Genomic DNA, 23,298 nt, shown 5'->3' with positions numbered 1-23,298 from the left:
GGTATATTGAAGAGCAGGGTAGGCTATTCTGAATGCATGGAAAACAAACAATTTTGTGTAATCATAGAATGGTTTGGGTTGGAAGTGATCTTAAAGATCACCTAGTTCCAATTGCACTGCCATGGGGAGGTAGTGGTAAGAAATATCAGTAGATGAGAGGAAGTGTAAAATATACTGCAAATAAAAAAAAAATAAGGAAAGAACTGTAAAATCTGCAGACTATCTCTCATAAGACCACAAGGCCAGATAGCAAATATTTTAAGGTTGTGTGCAACACAACTCACAGATGGAGGCACAGGGACTTCTGATGTACAGAAAGCACAGTCAACTATTTAGAGAAAGAAATATTTTAAGAATAAACAAAATAAAATAATTGAAATTACCAGATGCCATTGCATAAACACTCTGACTTATACAATAACTTCTTGTCACTCAACACTGCTACATGAGTGTTTTCCAGAGTGAATCAATAGCAGCGTTATTTCTCAGAGGACATTTTGGAATGTCTTGGTTTTCCCTCTTAGTAGGATAAGAAATTCTGTTTTGGACAACATTTTTTTTTCCAGTCAGTTTTAACCACCAGCATTTGTAACTTACTAATGTCCATTAATATTTAGCACTAAAACTTATCATCCCATACTTAAATGTTTTGAAAGTCTTTCATTGGTGCTTATGCACAATAGTAAGTGTAGTGCAACTGATGACACAGTTGAATCATTTAATATTTTTAAATGAATGTCCTATATATTTAGTATTTATTTTAAATTCTAAGTGAGTGAAAGTGAGAATGCCCTGCACTTGTTAGAGGAAAATCTGTGTAAGAGCTAGAGTTGCTATACTACCTGACTCCCCAGGTCCATCTAGTACACTGTTTAAGAACTACTACACTGTGTTATTTCTCCCAGTAAACTTATTCAGTTTCTGCCTATCTGCCATTCAGAAACTTTCTGAGCTAGATATTGTGTTGGAACTGAATGTTTGGTGTACCTTATATGATTTTGTTTCAATGTTTTTGAAATGCAGTTGTACTTTGACTTGCAAAGGATCCTGTGGGAAACGGTTCCATAATTTTTGCAATTCCTTTGTGAAAAAGTACTTTCCCTTGCTTGCTATAAACCTGTTGCCTTGGTGGTTCTTACGATAAGAAAAATAGCCATTAATTGCTCCCGTTTTTTAGTCTCAGTAGTGTTTATAACTTTTAATATATCTATTGCATTCCTCTTTGTATACCTCTTTTCCAAGCAGAAGAATGCTACTGTAACTGTATTGTGTACTTCTGATCATCCTTCACACTCTTCTTACTTCCTTTTCATTTCTAATGCATGCAATTTTGACAGTGACCTGAGCTACTTCCAGATTTGGGATCAGTTCAGTGACATAATGGCTTTTTGTTTGATCTTAGTTCCTTTCCTTGTAATTCCTAATATTTAATTGGCTTTTTGAGTTACCTTCCTAGCCTGTGCTCATTTAAGATACTTTCACAACAACTCAGAGATTCTTTCTTGATTGGTAACAGACAATTTAGTCTCTATTATTAGTCTGCATTAGTCTGTTATTAGTCTGTAAAAAAAATTGTTTCCTGTTTTAACACTCAGCTGCCCAGTATCATAGGATATGTCTGTAAATCTCATATCATATTCTGAATAATTTTGTGATATCTGCAAACATTCTTCCCTCACTGCTTGCACATTTTTTATCCAAGTAATTAAAAATGTATGAAATAATAAAGAACCTGTGAGAGTCTACTTGTAACATCTCAGTATTTAGAAATCCGGCCATTTATTTCCACCCTTCACTCCCCTACTTTAAAATATAACTCTATGTAGCAATTTTTTTTTCTGACAGCTTCTGAGAAAGCTTGTTGAATTCCAGTGTTTAGCATTGAATCTATTGCTCCAATGCATATGCATGCAAATGGTACAGCAGACAGAAATCTCTGTGACATAAAACCAGAGTCATGCATGTTTTAAACTGCAGCTAGATGTGCCAATTTTCAGTCTGCATAGTGATAATCAGCAGAGTGCACTTTGGGAACATGTATATTTCTTTTACTTACCAAGTATACTTTAGCAAATTGCTTACAATTGAAATTAGTAAAGTACATTAAAAAAATTATTATTTTAAAATGCATGTAGACCTGAATTATAAAGCAGTTTATAAATCAATTTTAAAAGCTTATTGCATCAGAAGTGAAACAAATACTATAACTCATTTTTCATCAGTTATGTCAAACTTCTTAAAAATACCATTCACAAGGTTTTCTGGCATTAGACACCATTAAAAGCTTTTTGCTGGCACTCTGTTTTAGTCATATTCATGGTGGTGCAGATGGTCTTTTCTGCTTCACCAAGTTAATATGTCCATGTTGTACTGCATTACTGATATAGCTGTCTAACTGCAGTTCAGCTGGAAAGAATACTCATCGAGAATTTTGCTTCTTGTTAAGACTCTTGGGCATGAAATTGAAAGCTTAAATGAGCTGTTCTTCTTTAACTTTAATAAATGGTCTCAAAGTTAAAACCCCTATTTCTGTTTTTTAATTTGAATATGCTTTAGAGCAGCAGTATTGTTATTCCTCTTCAGTGTATAGATAATGAGCTACATGACATGTTGGAAATTCAGCTTTCTCCTGCAGTACTGCAGCTAAAGCTACCAGGAGGCCCGTTCAGAACGTGTCTGGTTTATGTTACACTTCCTTGCTCAGTACAGTAATATTACTATTTGCCAAGAAGAAAATCCATGGCCTTAGTCCTACTGTCCCAGTACATACTAGAAAAGTAAGTGGAAGCTTTCCTGGCATACTGAGTATGGGGTAAAATCTTCTGTTTGAAAGTGGACAACCCCTGTTGTGTGTAGGTATGATATCAGAGCATATTTAACTTGGCTTACAGTACTAAAACATTTTTGAGGTGCAACTAGCTATTTTCCATAAATATACAGATAATGTTACATTAAAATCCTTATGTTGTACTGAAGTTGAAGACTAGATTGCTAATTCTTCTTAGTGCTGAGTCAGAAATTTGTATAATAGCAGCTTGCTAAGAGCAATTGAAGAAAGTAGTTGGATCTGAGTCACAATTCCAGGCTTATGTTCCACCTCCTCCTTTCAAATCTTGCTTCTCTGAATAAGTAATTTGCAAATGAGTTAATCTGTTAGCTGCATTTATTCTTTGTGCTATCTCAGCTAACCTTTAGAATTTCTAAATAGTAGAACTCAGTCCAAAAATATACTGCAGATAAGAAAGGACACTTCTAAACTGTTTGCAAACATAGTGATCTCCAAAGTCCCAAGTTCAAATTGACTTTTCTTGCCTCCTGAAAGAGTTTTTTTATTTCTGTTTCATTTTTGGGGAGATCAAAGGAGAATATATTTATAATAAGTAAAATGTTTTGTTTAATAGTTTTGTGGAAAAAAGTGTAGGAAAACCCCCATCTTTATAAGAAAATATAATAGCCTTGCTTTTCTGTAAGTATTGAAATGGGAAATGTTAGCATTGATGGAAAGTTGCAATTCTTAAACATTATATACCGTCATACAGAATTTTGTAGGAGTGAAAAAAATTACAGTTGGACCCAGGACAGTTCAAAAAGACCTTATTAACAGTTATGATCATGTTTGCAAAATTCCTGCCACATCAATACAAATTTCAAATATGTAGAGGGTGGGTATAAGGATGATGGAGCTAGGCTTTTTTCAGTGATATCCAGTGGTAGGACAAGGGGCAATGGGTGTAAACTGGAGCATAGGAGGTTCCACGTTAACATCAGGAAGAACTTCTTTACTGTAGGAGTGACAGAGCACTGGAACAGGTTGCCCAGGGGGGTTGTGAAGTCTCCTATGTTGGAGATATTCAAGGCCTGCCTGGACAAGTTCCTGTGTGATGTACTCTAGGTTACCCTGCTCTTGAAGGGGGGTTGGACTAGATGATCTTTCAAGGTCCCTTCCAACCCTTGGGATTCTGTGGTTCTGTGATTCATTTTGAAAGTGGGGTATTCCAGTAAAAACATATATGAAGATTTTTTTAGTAGCCCAATAGATTTGCATGACAAGTTAATCCACTATCTATTCTGTGCAAGCATTCTATAACAAGGAAAGGAAATGATATTTGATCTGAATATTGCCTTGCTACAGTGAAGGTACTGCTCAAACTTCTAGTAATGAAAAATTGATACTTACATACTAGACACAGTGGCAAAGTTGGAGAAACGCCTACAACCAAGACAGCTGTACTTTCACTACATTTTCTTTAGTATTTTTAGGACTACTGGCAGATGCTACGTGCTATCCCAAATCCTGTTTCGGCCATGTCAATGTATATGGGATTCCTGATTTCTTATCCTGACTGCTGTAGAAAGGTAACCCTAAGAGACAGCTGCTGGGAAGTCATGATGGCTCCTCAAAGAATTGCTCAGCCTTTTTTTTGTAGCATCTCTAGTAGCATTGTTACTTACATGATGATGCAGAGAAGCAAGGACCCAGAAACCAGTATCTGAAGCTGCTTTCAAATAAGTCTATTAGACTCTCAAGCTTCTCTAGATTTAGACTTTCAAGAATCAAATGCACTCAAATGCACAAAAAATTGCAAAAGTTAAATTAAGTGAAATGTAGAAACTGTCAGAACTGTTTCCTGGTATGACATGTCACCTGTTCTAGGTTGAAAATTAACCCACACTCTGAACTGCCCATGTACCAGTACAACCTGTTAACCGTGGTAGAATGTTGCAGAAAGTCAAGTCTTAGATAGTTTTATCACAGTGGATGACTGGATTGGTTATAATATAAAATACTACTAATTTTTTAGTATAAAACATATTACCTTTTTAGTATATAAGATTAAAGAATACAACACATATATTCAGAAATATCAACTTATTCTAGACAGAGATAGTTTTCCTTGACAAGGGCATGTAAAGCAGGTTGATTAGGGCAGACTATCCTCCAAAGCATGGGTTAATTCAACAATACTTTTGTTCTGAAACTTCCCCAAACAATGAGCAAAATTACATTCACAAAGGAGGCACTAGTCCGCTCTTTGCTGACAGTTTTCTGACAACTGAATGTCTACTGTCAGGGAATTTCAGGATCTAGTTTATCAGAAATATAGACACAGGCAATTACTAAATTGCTTCTCAAAGACTTGGAAATACCATCTAACAGCTCATGCAACAGATTGAATGAAACAATTGCTTTTGAGAAATGGAATCCCTAAATGGTGACAGTCTAAAATAGCAGCAAATACTTCCATGTACTGTATGCAAACACTGAGGCAAGTGATACTGCCTTATATTCTGTCTGGGCTCAGCTGGTCTTAGGACAAAGAATTACAGCAAGGGCCAATTGAGGGGTGGTTTGTTTCAGTTCTTTCCCCCCAAATACAGAGAAGCATATATAAGCGGGTCATTTTCTTGCTTTGTAAGATTATGAAAATTATGATATGGTTATGAAATAATTTTAATTCTTTTCAGACAGGAAAGGGAAGGTATATCCAATTATTAACTTTATAAGTTTGAATTTGTAATTCTCAGATACTGCATGCACACTTTTTTCTTAATCTTCTGATATGGTCTAATTTTGGCATTTCAGTTCTTCTCATTTTATCTGAAATTTAAGGTTGCACTTGAGTTTTATCAGTAACAGCAATCTTTATGTTCCCTTATAAGTGAGTAAGTGGTTTTATCTCTGTGCTGGTGATGGCACATTTTTGTGCTATGCTTCTCCTAAGAGGAGAACAGCTAAGAGAATAATATGGTTCCAGATCTTTCTGTCTACACATAAGCCTCTGAGGCAGCCTATCAAAACATGAAAGGAAGGGAATGAAGTCTAGGGCTGGAGATAGGGCTATGCTGTGTGTGGTTGACCAGTGCATTTAGTCTGAACAACGTTCTCAGGGTCTCCCTCAAAAGACAGAATGGTTATATCCTTGGATGTTAATATGAACCTGTACATTTACCTGTCTGGTTTTCTTCCCATTTGTTGATAGAGATATTACTTCATTGAATCTTGTTTGTTATGTTAAGATTATAGGAGTTACAGTGTTTTTGTGAAAAAGCCATAAGAAAAAAAATTTTTGGTCCCTTTAAAAAGAGACTTTACCTCTTGAATTTTTATTTCTTAGACATAATCACAAGTGGAAAAGAAAAAAAAGGTAAATAACTGTAATGAAATAAAATAGCAAGCATTACAACAAATATTATATGCAGAAAAAAATGGGTATCAGTATTTTACTGTCTTGCTGAGAATATGGTGGGGTTTTTGGTAGTTCGAAAAGAAGTAATTCCATCTATGAAAACAAATTCTCAAGAAATTCTCAACCCTTCATCACCTAGGTTGCCAGGCTTCATAGAATAAAATAATATTGTTTTTGTCTGAGACAGGAAGCCTGGAGAAGTCATCTTTATGTTTTAACACTGAATTTGTATAACGGCACCGAATTCTGCAGTGTGTTTTGTCTCATATTGATTGAATTTTTTTTTATGCTCTGCATACAAGAACTTTCAGTGATAATAAGCTGAAAAGCATCACTACATTTGGATTTTATATGTCATATAATTGTACTAAATTTAATAGTTTTGCTGTAATATCTATAATTTTGAAGAAATAAGTATTCAGAGAGTGGGAGCAAGAGCCATATTTTGACTTGCAGTCTTCTAGAGTTATATAAAATGTAATGAGATCTTGAAATAATAGAACCAGAACAAAGCAATAAAAGGACTTTAGTAGACAGAATTTTAGAAGATAGATTTACCTGAAGAAGAGCCACTCGAAAGGTTGTTACCATCTGAAATACAATTAAACTAGATTTACAAAAGGCTTTAGCTTAAAAAGACACAGATTCAAAAATACACAGACTATTAAGAAAAGTTGGTAGAATGTAAAATTTCGACACATTTTAGAAGCAAATTCAGGTAGCTTGTGTTCATATACAATGTACGTGATCTGCAGAAGGATTGTTCTAAAAGTGCATTGCCTTTTTATTTGGCAAATTTAATAACTATTCCATTAAGAAGTACTTTGATAATTACCGATTTTGTTGCATAGATCAATATATGTTTCCAATTGCCGAGTTTTAAAGTTGGCTTATATTTCAGGCAGAAAACTAAAGGTGTATCCAGACTAACATGCCATTTCTCATGAAATGGAACCTCTTCCAATTTCTTAGTGATAATTTCTTTGCTAAGAAATGCCAATTTTGTTTGGAAGAAACTTATTGAAAAGTTGAAGAATTCATGATCTCCTTAAGAACAGACTATTCACTGACACTTGTTCAGAGTATGACATTAGAGAACTCCCATATTCCTGATAAGGCTCACTTATTTCATGACCTTATGGGAAGAACTCAGATTATACATCTCTGCCAATTGCTTTCAGGTCTTTGAAATGTTTAAGTTGCCTGGGTGTTACACTTTTTAATATAATCAAGTAATAATGGTAGGAATCTATGCCTGAGAAATGAGATGCAGTGGTAGTAAATCCCCTTATTTTTATCTATACATCTATTTTATTTGCTTGCCCTAAAATATGTCTACTCCCTGTTCAGTAATATAAATAACAAAATATGCTCCTTATGACCAGTGTCCATCTGAAAGCTGCTTAAATCCATTTAATTATTATTTTCCTGCTTCCTATTAGAGTCCTCTTTGTCTAAGCCTGAGAGAGCTTGATTGCTTTGATTTCCCCCTCTTCAAGGTTAAAATCTCTAACTCAGTTTCAGAAGTGCACAACTGTGTTAAGTTCTCTGTGCTGGTCCTTATTATGAATAATAAAGACATATGTCTCATCTGTCAGAGAATAATGTAAAACTCACTGCCTTTATGCTTTCCTGAGGGCATGTATTATAATGCAGAATGACTTTTCAAAATCATTATCCTAGCCTTCAAGCTACCTCACAGAACACACTTGTTTTAAATGGCCTGAAAAGAGCAGGTGGATAGGAGATCTCTTAAAAATTAATAAAAGTATAGGACTGGAAGAAATCTTCTGTATCTAGTTCAATCTAAGACTCTTTATCATACTTACTTTTCATACTTGCTATGTATTTATTTAAACAGAAAAAGGAAAATTTGCAGGGTCTCTGCATATTCAAAGTATTGTCAGTTTGTGTTCCTTATCCTGCTCGATGTGCACAATTCATCTCCACTGAATATGATTGAAAGCTTGGTCAATTCCTCTTCTGGGTTTATAATCTCTTTAAGCAGAGATTGCCTTTTTTACTGAATGTTTGTACAAGATATAGTGCAGTAGCTCTGTGATCCTGGCTGGGAGAAGCTGTAATGCAAACAGCTAATTACAGTGGTTGAACAGAATCCAGGGAGGCTTCCTTTCTAATCTGAGCCCCAACAGTAACCATCATGAGGAAACAGAAATATAGCCACTTGTATTTCTGTCTGTAAAATATGACTAATAGAATTCATTTATCTTAATGGCTTTTCTGTTAATTAGGCTGTTAGGTGTTTGTGGAGCACTGAAAGTGAGACAGAAGTTCTTCTGTCTTTTACTGGTAATTGCTTTTTGGCTATATTCCTGTGCTAAGAGTTCAACACAGTCTCAGTTTACCTAGCATTCACTGTAATTTACCTTGCAGACAAATACAAATATTGACACTAGGGTTGTCAGAACCATTCTGCTGGTTGGCTAGTTAGAAACCTTTGTCCTCCTGGACACAATTTTTCTTGACTAGCCCTCACTTGTGATGAATTTGCTCCCTGTGGTGCAGCTAAAAATAAGACTTTGAACAGATTCCTCATTACTTTTTGGGTGAAGTCAGGGGATTACTATTGCTTATACATGTCATGTTCTATGTGGTAAACTTGTATGCCTCAAATGATATACAGTATTTCATGACAACATTGCTTTCCAGATATGTTTAGAAAACAATATATGCTTGCCTCTCACTAAAGTGCTATGCTTACTTATATGGCAAAGTGCTCCCCACAGAGGAAAACAAATGCTATTTATTGAGTTAACTCTTTGATTTAAAGGCCTGATTTTCATTTCAGATATACTTGTTTTATTTGTAACTTCAGTGGATTCAGTGATCTCTAATCCTAAAATATAACTCCATTTCTGGGACCAGGAGAGAGGCAAACTTGTTAAACTGTAAGCACCTTAAAAAATCTTACTGCTTGGAAGGTTTTTAGCTATTTTAAGAATATTATTAGCCTGCTCATTTTGTTTGAACCTTAACCAAAAAGTACATGTTTATTGGATGTAAAACATCCTTTCATTTCCTTGAGAGGAAGAAACCTGAGAAATTATTAGAGGGTGTCTTTAATAGTCTCATAGATTTTTGAAGTGAGGAAATGATAAGACAATCCTCAAATATCCCTCTCTGGCAGAATGCAATTATATGCTTAATCAAATAACTTTTGGTCTTTCTCCCATGAGATAATGAACACTGAGTTTGGGAACCAGTATTAGCTTATAGGTTAGTACTTCTAGCTAGTCATAATGTTTTGAAGTTAATAGAATAAACCCTCTGATAAAGTTGCCTCATCTGGCTTTAGCTATTTTAGCCTACATATTAATAGGAGTTTTGGTTCAGACAGGACTTGAATAAATGTTAGAAAAAGCACTTATAGGTCAGTAAAAAACCAAGTCTTTGAAGACAAATCAGAACTAAAGTTCTGAGAGATTCTTCTCATCTTCTGCATGTGTACATTAGAACCCTACAAATGGTCTACTTTGACTAGAAAATGTGCAGTTACGTTCTTCATATTGAAGTCACTATCCTCAAATCTATGACTTTCTGTCAGTGTAAAATGGCTGCTTATTTTCTCTGTGTACATTCTGTGTTATGATTAATGTTGATATTTTACAGTTACTAGCTTTACAGGCACAAAGTATTTGACAGCTCTGAAAAAGAGAATCAGGTGCCAATAGCAACTACTAATTCATACTACTCATTCTGTAAATTTATGTAAAAATTCATCATCAAATTAGTGGAGTAGATGAACATGTCAGATTGGAATGCTTGACAGATTTGGGAATAAAACTGGACACTTACATTCCCTTTCCTCAGTAGATAATTTAAAAGGCATATTTATATGCAGAAGTTATAGTAGCTTAACATTTTATGATAAAGAGTTTAATGAAGTCTGTACGACACATTGTACAGGAACTCCTATTTTAGTTGGCAACTGTTACTATATACAAATTTAAATTATAACTCAGTAGTGCTCACATAGTTTTTTGCTAAACCAGTATAAAATCACATCTCTTCTTAATTTAGTATTTTTCAGTGAGTCTAACAGGAAGGAGTTCTTTTTTTGTCTTGCTAGATATAAATTATTTATGTATTATTTCAGTTGGAGTTAAACATTTTATACAACTCTGGCAAACTATTAGATTCATGAAAACTTATGAACAACAATTTTGGGAATAATTTTTTATCATCATAGTAACAATCAAGCAAAAGTTACTATTTTATCAGATGTGGCAGAGAACAGTCCATAAGAACTGCTACAACATGAGTAAAATCCATTTTTAGGGCTTATGTAGGTTAAAGCTTTTGATTTAAACACTTTAATATACTAAACAAAAATCATTCCACTTGAAAAAACAGGTATTTCTCTCTTTAAGCATTTCAAAGATGAAGTGAAATGGGGTAAAGTTATTAAGTGTTTTCATCTTTGAGTACAGAAATTAATTTCTGGAATTATAAAACATTTACATAATCTGAGAAAAGGCAGTGTAAAAAGCAAACTTATTAGAAAAGACTTAAAATAAGACTGAATAGAATTCTCATATCTGGAAATGAGACAAAATTTAGAAAGAGTGATTGGATTATGAATGGACAACTGTAGCAAAAATTACTTTCTATAAATCTCACTTTAACTGCACATTGTACAAACACATCCTCATTGGAGAAGACGATGCTATCCAGCCATGGAATAAGTGCTTACGGAAGACATTTCCTCATCTCTCGGAATATGAAGATGGAAGAGGCATAATATTAAATAGACTTAGTTAGAAGATTAAATGAAAAGATACTACAAATGTCTGGGGATTTTTTTTCCCAAAAAGAGTTATATTTGAACAAATGCTTCCTTTGTTTTACTAGTAAAATGTCATACATTAAAAAATAGAATTGTGGGAAATCGCAGCAAAAGCAGTGAAACAGAAAAGAATGAAAAATCAGTTGGCTGTGACTTAGTAGTTCTTTACAGATTTGGTGCATGCTAGGATTTTCCAAAATTTAGCTATTTGATTATAGTCAAACTAGTCGGACTGCCACAGAGAACTGATGACAAATTCTTTCAGAGAAGAATAAATGGTACAAAAGCATCGGCTGAAAAGATTTTTACACTGCCATTGTGAAGTCAGTATCTTCACTTTTCATATTACTGCATATTCAGCTTTTTGGTGTGTATAAGATAGGAGCTCTTAAGCACCAGACTAGAAAGAACTGTATTTATACTCAAATGTGGTCATTAAATTCCTGGCAGCGTACTGTTGGGGTTTTTTTTAATAACCCATTATTATCATAATCTGCCAAGTCCAATGCAGAATCAAAACCTAGCTGTGTTAGCCATCATAATGGTACATAAAAAGAAGACAGGCTTCCTGTCCTAAAGAGTTTACAAACACTGTTTAAAGATTTGTCAGTATTCGGCTGGTAACTTTTTCATTTTCTGCCTATCCAGAACTAAATGTAGTTTCTGAGCATAACTTAGCAAATTTCAGTTGCCTTCTGTAGGTCTTTAATTTCTTCAGAGGGCCCTCAGACCTTTTACAGTTTGGAATCCCTTTTGTATGCTTAGAATGCTATGGGCAGCATGAAATCCTTCTTTTCTTACACTGTGTTAGATTTCAGTCATGAGGAGCAATGTGGCAAGCAATGTTATTCAAAACTGTTTGTACAGCTAGCAGTATAGATGCTTTTACAAAAAGGAAAGATTTTTAAAAGTTGCACTTAATAAATTTGATGTCAACTCTTAATAAATCAATTAGAGGAAGAATGACACTATGGAAGTGTCATAATTTTCTAGGGTCAGGAATATAACTATAAACTTTTTGTTTCGTATTCACTTTTTGGTCTTCTCTCCTGCAACCTGACTCGGTCATTTTTATTTGCACTAATGTTAAAAATACACTTTAATATGAGAAAACTTCATCTGAGGAGATTGGAAGAAATTTCTCTTGTTCTATGTCCTTTGAGGTAGTAGACGGTAATGTGATCTGAAATCTTTTGTCTTTTGTCATTAGCTATTGCTTGGTTGTTTATCAGATATGTATTGCATTTGCTATATGGCTGGTTCTCTATATTTTTATCCACTAAATTGGTGCTGGGTTTGAAGGGATTTTGTTTCTTTGCTTCTCCCTGACTTCTCCTATGAACCAGTCCCCATCACTGTCCATTTTGTGTGTGATCCAATGAAAAAAGATCACTTGCTTTACCTGGTGACGTATGTTCCAAATAAAGTAAAACGAGGAAAAACTAACTTCTTCCTAGATGATCTGCTATTTGCCTTGTGGTGAGAACATGATTTAAAAACATGTTTTTTCTGGTAAACAGTACACCTTTTTGTGACTTTTGTTTTTTTTTGGTCTCTCTCTGCCTTTTCTAAATTTCAAGGCTTTTGCTTGTTTGGTTAGTTGGTTGAGTTGTTTTTGTAATTCAAATCTACCATTGGATTGTAAGCAATATCTTGCAGTTATTTCTGCATTTTTTTGCACAGGTTGTCCTCTTTCTTGAGAATTCTCTCTGCCAAGAAGAATTCTGGGCTTTGGAGCATATTTTGTATCACCATTCTTCCCATCCTGCCCACACAACAGTCTGCTCTGAAACCATAAGCAACTAGGTAGGAGTAAGAGCAGCCATTTGCCTGCTCTAGTTTCTGCCAGTTTCTGGCATCTGGCTGTATCCAATAGCAGGAAAATGATTCAAGTCACCTGTCTTTGCCTCCTTTTGCACCTTGATCCTTCTCTATTATGCACTTAGCTTGGAGCCCCAGCTATTCATTTTTCAAGAACTCTCAGCAAGGAAATCCTGTCTATGTCAGGCGTAAATACTATAAACCAAGAGAGGATGTTCTGACTAAGTGCTTTTTTTTGCAGATGTCCTCTCTAGTGGCTTTTCACTTTAAAATATGGCAAGTGACAACACTTGAAAATGTACAGTGATGTTTCACATATAGCAGCTCTTTTTCAGGACAAAAAGCTCTTCTCCCCCCAGTTGGTATTTTACCTTCTACTTTGTGAATAATAAAATAAACCATATTAAGCATGGAACAGCTCAACAATTTTTTATTTTTTTTTAATACTAGGAAGTAAAATGTTCAAAATTCACAAAATCATGGCGTCCTGAAATAAAGAGAGTATAAGTGGGGTTTACTTGATACTTATTTTATAATTCTTTTTCTGATGGAATTTTATTATTGTTCTGAGAATCCTTAGCAATTTTTTTTCCAATAACTTTATTAGAAAAATAAAAATGTGTTCTTTACATCTCAAGAAAAATTGAAAATACTTCTGTATTGGTTATTAAAAAAAACCCAATAAAAAAAAACCCAAACAAACCAACACCCCCCCCCTTGCAAAACAGAATAAGAAAATAAAGTATAAAAGCACAAGATTTTAAATACATATTGTAAAGAATATTTGCAAAGGCTCTTTGAAATCATGTGATATTTGGTGAACAATAATTATCTGTAGACTGCTAATTTCCGATAATGGGAATTTTCTTTTCCACAGTCTTATATTGACTGCCGTTACAGGGTTATACAGACATACGAGGAAGGACTTTGGCCCATCTGGAGTGATTCAGTCAGAACTCTCTCTTCATGCTTAATGAAAACAATATTCTTTAGTATCCTAATTAGTCATAGAAATGCATTGCAACTTTTTAAAAATGTGAATGATGGAAGGACTTTAGGTGTTTTTTCAAAAGTCACAGGGCTTTGAATGATATCCTGTGCATATTGCCCAGAAGATATAGTGCAGAATGTCCAGATTATGAAGAATGGCAAAGACTGCTTTTATCGGAAAGAACCTGGTAGTGGTGTTATATGCACAGGTCCAGGCTTCCTACTTATAGTCTTCTCAACACAGCTAGCAGGAAAAATAATATAGCATGTCATCACTTCAGGTAGCACAGTGCTTACATTGGGAAAATTCTCCCATTGCTGCTTGCAGTGAAGATCATACTGGTCTTTGTCTCCTATCTAGAGAAAGCCGAAGTGTTGATATAACAATCAGCAGCTTAGGTTCCAGGTCCCTTTTATCGTACTAACATTAAAGATTATTACATTGTGAAAAGGTATTTTCCAGCTGTTGCTGAGCCAGCCAGAGGAGAGTGTTAATGCTCACCATAAGAGCATGCTGTGCTTTACTAAGAGCTTGTACAAATGGGAATATGTCCTGGGAAATCTTGTAGTGGGAGCAATTATGTGAGTGCAGATGCAAAGCAGAAGGATCATGTCCTGTTTCTACGCAAAGTGAAGGTCAGGAAAAGAGCACACATTCTGCAGATAGTGTGACAGAAGGCTGCACAGTGTATCTGTGTAAAAAGTCGACTTTGTTTTGTGCAGAGTTGTCTGATTTTGACAATACTTAATGTTCCAGAGTAGAGCTGAAACAAAAGCCTTTTCTGTATAACCAAAACCCCCACATCTTTCAAGGCAATTTAAATACTTCAATTAGTAAAATCAGAATGTTTAATTATGCCTTGTTTTTCCACTTGATTTATATTTTCTAGTCTTATTTTATCACACACTCCACCAACTATTTTTAATCAGAAAGGAAGATAGAAATATTCAATTCTCAATAAGCTAAGGTGAAATATTTGGGCAGTATCATCATGATTTTTTTTTTTTCAATTTTCCAGTCACAATAATTTTTGTCAAGGGTAATGTATTTCTCTGAAATGTTTTAATGATTTTACATTTCCTAGTAGTACTCACAAGATCTGTGCTGTTAGTGCTACCAAAGATTTGATAGATTATCTTGCCAACATTACAACAGGTTTGCTATATTTAACTGATTATTGTTTTGAATTCTATGTGAAATGAATCAGGCAATGTGAACTGCATAGTTTCTCTGGTATCATTATTGCCCTGGTTAAGTGCTGTCCCAGCTAAGAGCAGAGGTAAGTAGAGAACTGACAACTTTTAAAAACTTACGATTTACAAGTTTGGATGGCAATATTGGCTTGCACTTCTCAGGAGATACCATATTCTCTTCATCTGTAACATACTCAAAGTTAATAATAAACATCATTGCTACTCCCTCTTGATTTTTCACTGGAATTATGTGGGTGTTGCAAATGAAGGTAGATCCTACAAATGGAGAAAAAAAAAAAACATAAATGAAAGAAAACTTCATTATTTTTTTTTCACTCCAGTAATTCCAGTTACACCAACAGTTAGTGAAGAATATTTCTTTAAATTTATTAACTGAACATGACACACAATATACTTTAATTTAAACAGGAATATATTCACAGAAAGAAATACATCTTTTGATAATTATTAGCTCTTCTAAAAGATTTCTCCTTTAAAATGTCAATTTTATTTTTTGTTTTTCATTCACTGGGAGTATCTAGATAGGCACACTTGTGATCTGGAGACATTTATAACACCAAAAGTAGCAATGCAAACACTGTTCCAAACACAACAGTAGTGAAGAAAGCAGAACCCCATTCTTCCAAATGTCACACATTCTTCAAGCTTTTTATTCTATTACAACAGGATGAATCATGCATTAAATATTTATGGGTGTAAATATATCACTATCCTTATTTTAACTCTCAACTCCCTTTATTCTCTTTTGGGGGCTGTATAATGTTTTAAGTTTTTGTTAAAAGTTATATTTCTTATCTGATCCCGTGGGCTTTTATATTCTCTCACAAAAGACTTCTACACTGTGGTAACAATTTTCAGTAATCTTCAGAAGTATTTGACTTAACTGTTATATACAATTTGTAGTATGAATATAAAGGTACCCTAGTTTTCATGTATATGGAGCATACCCAACTTACACTGAAATGAACAGAAGGTGTAATTTCTCAACAACTCTGTACTCAGGGTGTTCTTCAAATGCCTAATTAGAGATTTAAAAATTCTTTGTGTTAATTCTTCCAGTATAACTCTTAAGAAGTTTAATTTGACAGAGTCATTAGTTTTGATTTAATTCCTCCTATTAACATAACAGAACATAGTTGTTCCAAAAATAATGTGAATGCTATAAGCAATACAATAATGCGCTAAAAGCTTCATGCAAACACAACTGTGAGATAATGTTTTTCCATGATAACTAGGGACTAGTTTAATGTACATCATCTGCAATTTATGCATTCAAATGCAGTAATCACTGAAACTTGACAGGCTGTGCAATTTGACAAAAACAGATCCTGATCTGGGTTACACAAGAATAATTTATTTCTTTTTTTTTTTTTTTTACTTTTTTTTTCTTGTTGAGGAGAGAGATAGTAAAGATTTATATTGTTATAACCAAGATCAGATTCTGGCTCCTCATATTTAATACAGTACTTGCTATAATGTGTTATATATGCCACTTTGAGCTATGTATAAAATCGACATGCTGGCCTTTCAAGTTTTGCAGCTGTACCTTCAATCCATTTAATAAAACAGTTAAGCTGTGGCACTTGCCACAGTTGCCATGGTTACAAGCTCAATGACTTTAGTAAACAGAAAATAAGCAATTTAAGACTGTTCCATTAGAGCTAAAAACAGAAGTGCTGCAGGCCAAGCATTGCAACATAGACTGCTTAAACAGAGGGTCTGAAAAGAATTTAGAAATAATATTTGTGGTTTTAGCTAACTTATAAAAATACATTTTGAGTTTAAACAGTCAAAATTATATTTATTGATTTGTTTGGAAGGAAATACTGGTTTATGATATAGGCTATGTTTTGAAATGCAGATTTATAGGTTGAGGCACTATTCCTCAAACACAAAGGACTGGAAGTGGAGCTAAGCTGAAGCACACCTGGCTTTGAAGAACACTGGACTCCAGCAGATCAAATATTTATTTGTTTTTGCAAATGAGGATCACAAGGGCTTTGTTAAAAACTTTCCTGCTCTTTTTCAGCTTTTGAAATGGTTCCCACAGTGCTAAGTAATGACACTATCTCCCATTTATGTAGAACATTCCGCCCTCAAGTATTTAAAAACCTCTTTTGTACTGGAGGTACAGATTCATATCTCTGGGGAGATGCCGAAGCTGTTTGTCAGTCTACAGCTTAAGAATGGGGCAAAAAGAGCACAGGGTTAAAAATTTAAGCTGGATATAGAAATATTTTGGGAACAAAAAAATGGGAAAGATTCATATCTGGTATCATACAGCAGAGTTCCTTTGAAGACCAGCTACACCAGCAGGTTAATGAATGAGTCCAGTGTAGTTCGTTAACCTGAAGTTTTTCCAAGACATCTAGACTTTGTAAGAGGCATAAAATATTTACTTTGTGTGAATTACTGGAATTGGAATTCCACAATTAACCAAAATACAATGCCTGTCATAGTCACTGTTGTTTGTCTTCAGTACTGAAACTTTTATCTGCTATGCATTTATCAGTATCTATTTATCTCTATAGAAATGGCAATTAAGAAACACAAAATACAAAATAACAAGGAAGATCTTCGGCTGACTGAAGAATAAGATTTGGATGCAAAGAAAGAATACTATCAAATTGAAACTATAAGCTCAGAGTTGTAGTTGATGGCAATAAAGAAATATTAACAAGTAGGTAGTTTATAAATAATCTTATCTGGTATTTACACTCTGGCATTCCACTGCTCTTCATTGCACACAGCATATTTTCCCTGTTTTGTCTCTATCAAGAGTAAGAAATGTTTCTGATGAGCAATGAAAATTGTAATGAGGTTTCAGGAGTTTGCATCTCTCATGTAATGGAACAGGGCAAGTGAATGAATAAACAGAATAATTATATCTTTATAATTAATAGATTCAATATCCAGGAATATATCTGGATTTTCTAAAGGCTACCATTGAGAAATAGTATTGAAATATACCTGTTGTGCTCTCTTGTTATCATCATTGAAGATGATAAAGAGAAAAGCTGGATATTTTCTTGTCAGCTTGAGTTCTGTGGCTATAAGGGATTGTTTTCTTTTGTCTCTGCCATTTTAAAGCCTACTGTTTCACCTAGTTAAATAAGTGGCAAAACATCCATATGTGAAGAAAAGACTCCGGTCCCCTAATGCTGTGCAGTCATGATTCTATAGATATGCATTCAACAGTGTGATTTTCACAAGACCAGAGAGGCTGGTGTGAAACAAATAACCACCTAAATGCATACATGTCAATAAATATTTAAGAAATAAAGATTTAAGATATGTTAGTGTTATATAAGGATATATTGCACCATTTGGCAATTCTGGTGAAGGGAAGCCTGTTTAAATATGTGGCTGCATAGTGTTTAAAATTGACTTGCTTCATGAATGCAGTACAAAGTAGGCACATCAAACTGATCGTCTGGTTCATTCTGGCTCTATTCACCTTTCCAGTGATTTTAGGAAAGATTTTTATCAGGCTGTATCTTCTAGATACAGCTTTAGTAATTTATTTGAATTGTAGTATCTTCCTTTATAAGCAACTGGGAGAAAACAGTAAAGACATTCCAAATTAAGGATCCTCCATTCCCGTATAAAAAATTCTGTCAAGAAACTTTGAGAAATGACACATCCCAAGCAACTATTTTGACTCAGCTTTCCTGGGAACAAAATTTTCACAGGCCATTACATATGCCAAGCTCAAAGGATCTCTGAAAATGAGACAGTATGGCATTTAGACAATTGTCCTAATTCTGCAGAAGCCGCACGTTTCACGCAATAGAGATTCTTGAAAATCCACCATGGTTCTACAGGATGGCTCTGCAGCACTGTTGCCCTGAATGAGTCTGACAGTTACTATCTGCTTTTCACAATTAAAAGATTCAGACTTCCCTACCTTAGTCCAAATTTAAGGACTGCCTTCACTGGGACTGAGACTGGTTCCAACATATTTTGCACCAAAGCATTTATGAATTCTCAGCTACATTTTGGTAACAGAGCTGCTGTGGACAACTGACTAAGGCTATATAAAGAAAGATGATGAGTATGTTCTCTGTGTGCATATATAAACTTATGGACAAGTTGACTTTCTACTAGAGTTTTCTAGGATTATGATAACTTTTTACTGCTGCAACCTACAAGTAGAACAGTGTAGGTAACTTTGCAAACCATAGGCATTTTTGCTTGTATAAGATTGAGGGTGAGAAGGAATAAACCAAAACAGAACAAAAAGAAGAGCCAACAATAGCTTGCCTACTAGAACAAGACCAAAGACAGTTAAAAATTAGAGGCAGAGGTGCTGTACCTGTTTCCAGAGCCAAGCAGTCCCATTCTGTCTAAATTCAGATCTGAATGAGACAATTCTGCATTATGACAACTTTATGATAATACAGGGACAAGAGAAGGAAGCTGGTTGTTCTTTCCACTTTTATTAAATAATCAGCATGTTTATTCTGAAAGTAATTATCCTCCACTTCCCCCAGTATAATTCATATTTTGTCATCAAAATGAATGCTTAAAATCCCTTCTCTCAGAAGCATAGGCTTAGAACATATTAATCACAAACACAGAGTTTATATCTCACATTTTAAATTAAAATCTTAAACTATTAATTATATTAGAAAAGCAACTAAATACATTTCATATTAAGTTGTGTACTAAGCTTAGTATTCTACCAGCACTTTACTGAAAAGGAGCACAGAGAAGTCTGCATAGTTCACATTTTTTTGTAATGTGAAATATGTATTGTTTTCATAGATTAATTTTTGATTAGTTACTCTATTATTACAGTCTGATCAGTTATACTAAATAGAAACTTAACATTTCTCTGTTAAGAAAGAGATGACTTCCATAAATACAAATAACATCATGTAATAAAATATAACCAATGGTATTTTGTTACTATCTTGTGTTCATATTTACAGCTTTATTTGTCCTTTCATCACAGCACAGCTCAAGGGGATTTCCCAATGTTAATAAGAAGTTCTTTGGGGAAAGCAAAGAGAGATAATCTGAGGGAGAATTAATGTAGAAGGTCAGAAGACCTTCTCTGACTTTTCCATTCTTCATGGAGTCTTTGTGTTTGGGATGAAAAGCGAAGGCATGGCTTTCTACTAACTCCTTAACTCCCCATATTCAATATTTCTCCCTAATGGACAAAAAAAGGTATCTCTCTGTACTACTTCCAGGGTGGTGCAGGTCTCAGAAAGTTGGTTACTCTCTTTATTCAGATCCAGATCTTCTTGTCCAGGAAGAAAGTAAAGGGAATTTAATGAAATTCAATGTGCGCTCTGGTCTTGGGAAAATAAAGAATATTCTGCTTATCAGACATTCAGGAAGGCTGAGGCTGTGGGTTTTGTCCACCATGCTTAGTATGGCAAATACAAGTAGTAACAAGCTCCTTACAAGCATATGAAACACTGGTAACTCAAATCTTGTTTCCTGGTCGAATTGCTGTTTATAATCTAGTTGTTACCAAATGCCAGCAGATAAAGGACATGGACATGCTTCTCATATGGACCTATATAGTAGTGTCACAGGGACTGTGTGGTAGATGAATTAGGTAGAAAGCAAGATGGGAAATGGGATGCAAAATCTTGTGAAATAAGGCTCTGTCTGGCACACTGCTGATAAGACTTTTGTGTTCTTTGTATGCCCTAAAGAAAAGCATAATACACTTGAAGCAGCTTCATGTGTGATCTTCTGAAATTGTGACCTTATTCCCTGTTGCTCCAAATCTATTTTCAGCCAAACTTTAAGGAAAGAAATGGAAGCAAGCAGAAATATTTTGACTACATGTTGTCAAGATTCTGGTAACAAACGGGTTAAAAACTTGTTTTAGCAAGCTGTGAATGGTACAGAAGAATGACACCTGAAAACAGCTAGTTACAATTTACTATGAGACCAGTAAAAGCAAAACGTCATGTACCCTTGAAGGGTTATAAAGAAAGAAGAGGAAATTAGAAGAAAAGCAGTAACCAATGAATATTTGCTCTGCCTTGTGGATTTCTGTGACTTATCACCTGAAGAAAGTAAATTTATGCTTAAATTGCAGAAGTCTATTTACCTCTGTTTTGAGCTCCAATCTAAGCAAACAGGGTGCTTAGTTAAGCTTTTGTTGACATTTAGGGACAGTTGCACTGGGGATGTATATTGAATATTCAAGAGAAAGCCAGTTTGTCAAATATTGAGGGATGATGTGTATCGTGATGTGGGGATTCAACATGACCAATCAAGGACTGCAAATCTATTCCTTTGTGTTTCTATTCAAGCACAATCCAGGAAAAATGCAGCATGTCACAAGGAATCTTGTTTACAGTGGACTTACTGGAAAGGTTTACTTTCTTTCTCAAATCATACTAAGAACTCTATTCCTGTAGTGTTAGGTTGAGAATAGCCATGCAAAAATCCTGAAGAATTTCATATGCTGTTGAAGGGCTCCAAATGCGTTTGCAAGACCATTTCTGTATAAATTAAAACTATTTACTAACAGATTTTCACAACATAGCTTGCCTGTTTATATAATAAAAATGAATGGAAGAGTGACTGAATCTGCCCTGAGAAAATTTCCCAGCCCTTAGTGATGTAGAATCAGATAATTGGTGACAGATACCACCTAGCTACTTGTTCCAATTCTGTAACAACCCTACAAAAGAAATATCAGACAAATATTTTTGTCTGGTTTTATCTGCAGCTCTTTGTATCTTTGCACTCAATGTCAGTTATTCAGATCTGCGGAGATATCTGACCTGTAAAGACCCTATTCTCTCGTGAGACCTTACTTGGATTATTGTGTACAATTCTGCTGTCCTCAACATAAAAAGGACATGGAACTGTTAGAACAAGTTCAGAGGAGGGCTACGAGGATGATCAGGGGACTGGAGCACCTCCCATATGAGGACAGGCTGAGAAAGTTGGGGCTGTTCAGCCTGGAGAAGAGAAGGCTGTGTGGAAACCTCATAGCAGCCTTCCAGTATCTGAAGGGAGCCTATAAGGATTCTGGGGAGGGACTCTGCATTACAGACTGTAGTGATAGGACAAGGAGTAATAGGTTAAAACTTAAACAGGGGAAGTTTAGACTGGATCTAAGGAAGAAGTTCTTTATTGTAAGGGTGGTGAGGTACTGGAATGGGTTGCCCAAAGAAGTTGTGAATGCTCCATCCCTGGCGGTGTTCAGGTCCAGGTTGGACAGAGCCTTGGGTGATGTGGTTTAGTGTGAGATGTCCCTGCTCATGGCAGGAGGGTTGGAACTGGATGATCTTAAGGTCCCTTCCAACCCTAACTATTCTATGATTGTATTCAAATCTTGTCAGAACTTTAGCTCTAAAGGAAACAATTATCCTTGGATGTTCCTTTCCTCCCCTTTCCCCATTTGTTATGTAGCTGCACACATGGACAGGTTGACTTCATAGTAGAGTTCTTTTCCTCATCTCTAAACATTGTAAGTTAATACCTTACAATACTTACATCAGTCTTATAAATCATATCTTAGCATCAGCAGCAATTTTTGTGACAGAATGAATATCTATTTGAAATGGAGGGTGGAGTGAAATGTCAAAGGGAAAGGGTCCCATTAATAGCTGTAAGCTCTCTAATAAATATCAGCCAAATATATTCTTGTCTTTACCCATCCCCCTTAAAGATAGCTATTCAATTGAAAAGGGATATAATACATTTCAGCCTGTCATCTATTTTTAGTTTTCTCTGCAATGAATCTTTTAAAAGAGACAGTCATACTGATACATGTTCAGTGTGTTTAATGGGAAGCTTGTGAATTCCCCATTCTTGCCATACAAGGTAGCTCATTTGCAGTCAGATGGAATTGGAAAATGGCAACATAAAGACACAGCTCAGAAGACACAGGAAAAGGATAAAAAGAATTGTACAATGTTCTGTGTGGATACTAGACACTCTTTAAGAATGTGTGACTTATCTACTAATCCAATTGTGAAACGAGGATCAAGAGTTTCTAGAAATAGTGATTTTTCTACATTGCACAAGTTATTCCTGTGATCCTGTGAGTCAAAAGTAATATTTTGAAATGTTCATTTCACTGAATATATATATAAAAATAATTTTCATGATTAGCAGTGAATAGAAAATTCATTGTTTGTTCAGCTGCGTGATATACTTGAGCTGAGGACATGTTAAAATAATAGCTTTTTGCTAAGTACTAAAATGCAGATATATTTGACTAGTTTATGCCTGTTAACAAAGGTGAAATCAGAATGTAATGCCATAAACCACGGAACATCTCAATATTTGACA

The 23,298-nt window shown here is 34.9% G+C and overlaps 1 protein-coding gene across 1 annotated transcript in view; it reads right to left on the bottom strand.

Moving 5' to 3' along the window:
- KCNH7 (potassium voltage-gated channel subfamily H member 7) overlaps window positions 1-23,298 on the bottom strand; it is a 235,055-nt gene that overhangs the window by 79,404 nt on the left and 132,353 nt on the right. Inside the window, exon 3 of the mRNA XM_005152651.4 lies at window positions 15,117-15,276. Within this exon, the coding sequence (XP_005152708.2) occupies window positions 15,117-15,276 (160 nt within the window). The remainder of the gene's footprint in view (window positions 1-15,116; window positions 15,277-23,298) is intronic.

The sequence above is a fragment of the Melopsittacus undulatus genome, chromosome 8 (genome assembly GCF_012275295.1).
Source record: "Melopsittacus undulatus isolate bMelUnd1 chromosome 8, bMelUnd1.mat.Z, whole genome shotgun sequence".
NCBI lineage: Eukaryota > Metazoa > Chordata > Aves > Psittaciformes > Psittaculidae > Melopsittacus > Melopsittacus undulatus.
This window is presented reverse-complemented; position numbering and strand designations above follow the sequence as displayed.